The sequence below is a fragment of the Macadamia integrifolia genome, unplaced genomic scaffold (genome assembly GCF_013358625.1).
Source record: "Macadamia integrifolia cultivar HAES 741 unplaced genomic scaffold, SCU_Mint_v3 scaffold_244A, whole genome shotgun sequence".
NCBI lineage: Eukaryota > Viridiplantae > Streptophyta > Magnoliopsida > Proteales > Proteaceae > Macadamia > Macadamia integrifolia.
Window position 1 is genome coordinate 183,390 of NW_024870654.1, and position 6,726 is coordinate 190,115.

General features: G+C 35.6%; 1 protein-coding gene across 1 annotated transcript; it reads right to left on the bottom strand.

Moving 5' to 3' along the window:
* Positions 1-5,106: 5,106 nt before the first annotated feature.
* Positions 5,107-6,726, bottom strand: LOC122071504. Its single transcript, XM_042635862.1, has one exon. It carries the CDS (start codon positions 6,401-6,403, stop codon positions 5,336-5,338), a length of 1,068 nt encoding a protein of 355 aa, XP_042491796.1. The 5' UTR covers positions 6,404-6,726; the 3' UTR covers positions 5,107-5,335.

Consider the following 6,726-nt stretch of genomic DNA (forward strand, 5'->3'; position numbering starts at 1 on the left):
AGGGGGAGAATGAAAAAGAAATTATATGATTGCTCTTTTCTTTTCTGTTCTATCATCCAAACACAGCCTTTTATGACTCAGGGTTTTTCTACTATGGGTCCCACTCATTTTTTAATAAACGACGGTGTTGAAATAAAATATTGATGTTAGCTTTTTCTTTTTTTTCTTTTTTGAAAAGAAATCTTGATGTTAGCTTTTGAAACAAGGATGCGGGTATTCTACTACCACGTGGTCGAGATACTTGATATTCTTTATTTCCTTTCCCCGGTCCACCTTTTCTGAGTTGGGACGCAATCCTTAGTGCCTATGGCCCTCGGATTGACAAAAAAAATAAGTATTACCCATTAATGCCGAGAAAATAGCCATCAAAGCGACCAAGTCAATGTATTATCCTCCTTGACTCACATCACTAATAATCCTGGTTCAAGTTTTGTTTCTATCTTGTGAGGATTATGAAAGATTATCAAATCTAATGAGTCGCTCTCAATTTATTTTGGTTTCAAAAATAATAGTTTGGTAGGCACGCCATAACAATCGAAAATTTGAGGATTACTTCAAGGGATGCAGCGAGCTAAGGAACAAGGATGAACAACTTTGATAGTGTAGATGAATTTTAAGCAGGTAATAATAGATTGGTTAACTCGAAGAATAGAAGAAAGATGACTATGGGAGGTGTTTATCTGTTGAATGCTACTATTTTTGATGAAATATTTTGATGTTCTTTCCATTGCCCATAAAATGGGCAACTAAGGGTAGACTTTAGAGTGGATAACTTGGCTAGTGTGGTAACATAAGTTGTTTGTAATTTTATTTTATTTTGTTTAATCAGAAAAAAAAAAAATAGGCCAATTGAACTAATAAGATAATACCTCAATAAGATAGCGTTTTGTATGTCTTTTCTTAAAAGTAATTTAAAAACAACTTATTATTATATCATTATCAAAATCAAACTTCTCACAATAAATAAGTCAAGAGTTCAACTCTTCTTGGGCCTACCTATTAATAAAATAATAATAATAAGAAATTCATTGTATTATTATCAAAAGTTATCATTTATCATATTTTTCTAATAGACATGTGAAAAGATATTGTTTGTCCTCAATGAAAAAAAAGAATATAATACTAAAAAGATAAAGTTAGAAAATATTTAAAGTCTTCAACTCGTTTGTTTGCAAGCGGAATTATAGGGAAGGAAGTGAAATTTTTTTATTTAAAATAAAAATTTTTGCATTCATTGTCTCATGTGATTATGTCACTAAGTTCAAATCAATCCATAATATTTGGTAATTAAATTTCACTTTACTTTGCATCCAAAATCCCTTATTATAAAATGTAAAATATATCATTACTAAATAAGTAACAAATTTAAGTAGTTTATACAATCACATTTTTTTTTCTTCTAAATTTTACTTTTAACAACTATTGTAAGCAATATGTTATCAGATCACACCACGAATTACTATGGTAACAAAATTAAGTACTTTATACTTTATACAATCACATGGGGTAATGATTAAAAAAATTTATGGTTTAAATATAAAATTTTCACTTCTCTTCTTTTTAAGTTTTCCTTACAAGTAAACATAGCCTTAAGAGTGTCAATAACCTAAAAACGATTTCTTATTATATCATTATCAATGCCCTTGCGTGCTTCAATGGTCATATATTGTACTTTGGGAACCAAGGATCAAGTATTGGCACCTCAAAGACCTAAAAAAAAAAAAGCCAAACTCCTCACAATAAATAGGTCAAGAGTTCAACTCTTCATAGGGCCTAATTATAAGAGAAAAAAATAATAATAATAAATTTATTATATCATTTTAAAAAGTTATTATTTATTTAATATATTTTTCAAATACACAAGTAAAAGACAACGTTTATCTTCACTAAATAAAGATAATATTATAGAGGCAAAATATTAAAAACCTTAATGGTATGAATAAGAAAATCACATTACGTAACAAACAAGGCCGGCCCGTTTGTCTTTTCCCGTTTTCCCTAATCGCTAATACACACGTGTTATTAAGCCTATAAACCTTGGAAGACTAGCCAAGAAGGGGTAGGTAGTTAACAACCCTATTTCATAGAATTAAAGTATATTAAACTACCCACCTTATCATCACTTTAGGATTATGAAGCCAAAACACGTTTCGTCAAAAGGTCTGCCTAAATTTGTATTTTAGTTTTTGGTTTTGGACTATTTTGGATCAGAGTTCAGATGAAGTAATGAAGCTCTAGAGTTTTGTCTTACAAAACGTTAACCACCAAAGACTTAATACGCCAAGTAACCAACCAACCAAGGACTTCAAAGAAAGCTAAAGGTGACAAATTCTAATGTGAGTATAGCACCAAATACCTTTAATAAAGCTTGACTTCTACTGTCATTTAAAGGGGGTTGGTTAATTTTTTTTAGGAAAAGTTTTCTTAAAAGGCAGCATGGTTCATATAGTAGCTCAGACCAATAGAAGTACATGTGGAAGCATCAATAATGATTTAGAGGTGGAGTGGTCATTTCACTCCTCCTCGTGCATTTGTGTAGAGGTCATGCTTCCTTCTAGACTTTTTTTTCCCTTTATATATATATATATATATATAGTTGGGATAAGGCTAAGATGTGTTGTTATATATAATAAATTTTTTTGATGAACAAGGTTATGAAGAAAATAATTGGGATTGAATCAATCATTGTTGATTTTGATCTGAATCGGTTGATTTGATCAATTTGATTCTAATTTTTGAAACAATGCTTTTATCAATTCTAATTCTAATGCATTCGAGTTTTTCACTATTTAAAACCCATACCTTCCCTTTCCATTTCTTTCTTTATTTTCTTTTTCCCTTCTCGTTTTTGCTAACTATAATCGTGCCACCTGTCACTGTCCATATTGTATTCTCCCCTTATGATGCAAAGGGTTCTTGTCAATCAATCCTCGAGATGAAACGGTTCCAAATATCTCTTTAGCTTTGTTGCCCTCAATAACTTCGTCATAACTCCTAAGGTTGTGCGCTCAACAATACAAGTAAAACTTCAAATGAGAGTTGAAAAATAATGGAGGAAATGGAGTGAACCGAGCAAAAACAGAGGGATTCAAAGGATGTCTTCAACAGCTAAATTTATCTTTTACAATTGATGAAACTAAAGTGTCCATTTGATTTTGTTTTTAGAATGTGTTTTTTCATTTTTTTATGCTCAGAAACAAAAAAACACCTCAAAAACTATTTGATTTTTCTGTTTCATTTCACTTGTTTTTTGAAATAGAAATTTATGCATAATTCTGCGTCTAGAAAAATAAATGAAGAAACAAGTCAGACTTATTTTTCTGTTTCTAGAAACAAGTACTTCACTCGACTTACCCCAACCACAACCCATTACTGAAACTTCACACTATACAAAAGCGACAACTCCAACCTGATTGTGCGAAGTTCATAGTTCCGGACTGCCTTCATCCTTCTGAAGCTCATCTCATGAAGCATACCTACAACTCCAATGTTGTGCCTTCACTCGTTATCTGCATACCTGCACCATCGTTCCTTCACTTGTATCTTGAATCCGACTACACTACTGAGCACGTTTCGGGAAATAGAAAAATCAAGTAACTTTATCCAATTCCAAAAATTGTTTCTTATCACAAAAATAGGAAAACCTATTTCTGCTATTTTTAGACAAAGTAAACAAAATCAAAACAGGCCATAAGCCTTGAGAGGATAGGGAGTCGTTCTCCTGACATTATCACTGTATCTTTTTCTTAATTTCATTTTTGGGATATGGTCCCCCCATGCAGCAAATCATGGTGCAAGGCATGATTTCATATAAAGGAGAGCCCACATGGTCATCTACTGGAGAGTATCAATATGAGTTTCACATGGTCAAGACCTCAGAACGTACATGGTAAAAAGTTACGAACCATGCACTATCGACATGGGATTTTTCCTTTCGTTATTTTAGATTATTTCATCTAATTTTGAAATCAATGTGGGATCCGTTCTAAATAAAAATATTCTTTTTTTTTATCTTCTATCCTATTAAGCATCAATTGATTAGTTTATTGGGCGTTAAATAGAATCAATGACCATCTATTCCTACACTGCACATTTACTCACTTAAATATGGCAAAGTTCAATTTCACAATCTTCTCCCTAGACGCCAGTTTTTTTTGGATGAATAACGCCAGCTTTTCAAACCGAAGCCACAACGAAAAGGTAAACTAGTGTTCATCAATCAATGGAAGCCAATCCTACATACCAACAACCAGTCTCCGAGTTTTAAAATTTTGTTTTCACAAAGGGAAACATACTCATTAGCAACCATCATGATTGCCAATTGCCCAACATCGGCTAAAGCCTAAAGCAACCGATGATCACGGCTTCTCATGTGTTGTGGGTCTCCCCTGTATATATTATTGGAGCCTTTCACCCAAAGAAAAAAAACTTAACCAAATACCGATATGTCCTTGTATTATTATAAATCACAAAAGCAGTACTAAGATATATCCTTGTATGATTACAAATTACAAAAGCATTACCAAGATGATGCTGCAATAAAAAAAAAAAAAGTTTAAGGGATTCTTTGTTCAAAAACGTGGCTCCTACGTTAGTGTAGGGGTTAATGGAAATGCACATAAAAACATCAATAGGGTGAGCATTGCCTTTCATTGGACACAAGGCAGTCATTTCACCCCCTTTGTATCTAATGTAACCCCTTCACTCTCGAATAGGGTTTTTTTTTTTTTTTAATTAAATTTAGTAAAAATATTTTATTGAAAAACAACATGTATAAGATTATACCCAAACATACTTGGAGGCAAAAAACAATGAATCTTAATGTTTCTCCTTTAGCATTGCTATCATAAAAGCACAAGAAACCCACAAATTAACTAGAAAATTCACCTTCAACATAACCATCAACAAATTAAAAGACTCTAGACAATTATGAGAAGAAGATATCGATCAACTAAAAAAGAAATTTGAATATCTTGAATATCCCAAATTATCTCCTCAGAGACAAAATGAGGATGAGAGTACTAAACATGAAACACTTGAGACAAAGCAAACTTTTCTTCTCATGATTCCAAACTTTAATACTTTTAATTCTTACAAAAAAAAAAATCAAATAAACTGGTTTTCAATATATATAAATTTGATTACATTATATTCTTAATAAAAAGATTAGAAGGTTAAGAAAACAGAAACAATTACAAATTACCCCCCTTCACTCTTGGCTTGTTTAGTTCAGGGAAGAATTTTTCTTTAACAAACCAAATAAAATTACTAAAATGTCCCAAGTAAAGCTGCACATTTTAAACAACAAACAGATGACCTAAAGGTCATATCAGCCTCATCCAAAGGCCCTGGTCAGCCCATGAACGGTTGGATTGAACCCTAAGCAACCCAATAGCCCTTGCTTGTACGGCAAGAAGGTCTTCCTCCTCATGTCCTCTGCAGCCGCCCGGTTCGCCTTGTAATGCAACCCGTGAGTCGATACCGGTCCTCTCCTCCTCGAGGTCGAACCAGACACTGAGCCGGTGCTGTCCGTCGACCGGAAGCTAGAGTTCTTCACGTCTTCCTGCTGCTGCTGCTTCGGTAAAGCTGCGTATTTCCTCAATGGATCCTTCTCCGAAGCTCGACCTTCTGATGCGCTTCGAAACAAGAGTAGATCCTTCAGTCTCCATTTCCTAGAGCCCTTGACAGATGAAGTTGAAGAAGACGAAGATTGTTTCGAAATTGATGGAGTCGATTTCATGTTCTCTTGCTGTTGCAGTTGTTCTTCCAACGCGAATTCTGAAACCCTCAAAGGCGAAACAGATCTGGTCCCTTTACGCCCTGAATTAGATAATGAAACGGGTACTCGTTCTCTGCCTCGATTGCGATCTAAACCTTTACGAGCTTCTTCGATTGCAGCCGCAAATGGGTCGAAATCCTTCTTCTGTCGCGGTGAGAACGCTTCACGGATCATCTTCTTCCCTTGGGCGATGGGTGATTTGGGTGACCTCGGCGACGTAACAGGGCTTTTCCAAGTTGAGGCCTCATCACCGAGCTGGAGACGAGGAGGGGGCTTCAGAGGTCGGATTACGCCGCCGTCGAAGAGATCCTCGGCGGAGAGAGAGTTTCTCTCGTGATGCCCACTGAAATCGAAGGCGAAATCATCGTCCTCATCGTCATTGTTTTTGCTGCTGGCCTTGGATTTGGGCGTCCCGGGCTTCTCTTCCCATTCAAATGGGATTACAGATGAAGAAAAGTCATTAAATTCACGGTAGAAGGCAGAGGCACGAGAAGGGCTAGTGGGAGCGCTGAAGTAGAACTCCCCAAAACGTTTGGGACTGGAAGGAGCACTAATGTAAGGCGTCGAACAGGCGCTGTCGAAGTTGAAATCCATGGCTGCCGGTGCCGGTATTATCACTTCCATTTTGCCTCGCGGCTTCTGATCTCCGTTTCTGTCTGAGACTAAAATTCGTTATGTGGCTATGAAGTTTATATAAAGGAAGAAAGAAAGTCAAGAGAGAGGAAGTGAGGAAAGAGGGAAGAAGGAGCTCGGCATATGGGCATATAATAGGAGAGAAGATTGACCAGACTAATAGCCGAGCAGGTGAGAGAAGACTGAAGCGGCTGAAGCCTGAAGGCTCGTTGAAGGGTCCTTAGTGGTTAGTGGTGATAATTAATAAAAGAGGCCGCCTTTTAATTCCTACTCACACTAGGAGGCTTCCGTCACCTTGTAGGCTTGTACCGTTC

Coding starts and splice junctions, on each gene's coding strand:
- LOC122071504 (XM_042635862.1), bottom strand. CDS start 6,403: ATGGAAGTGATAATACCGGCACCGGCAGCCATGGATTTCAACTTCGAC.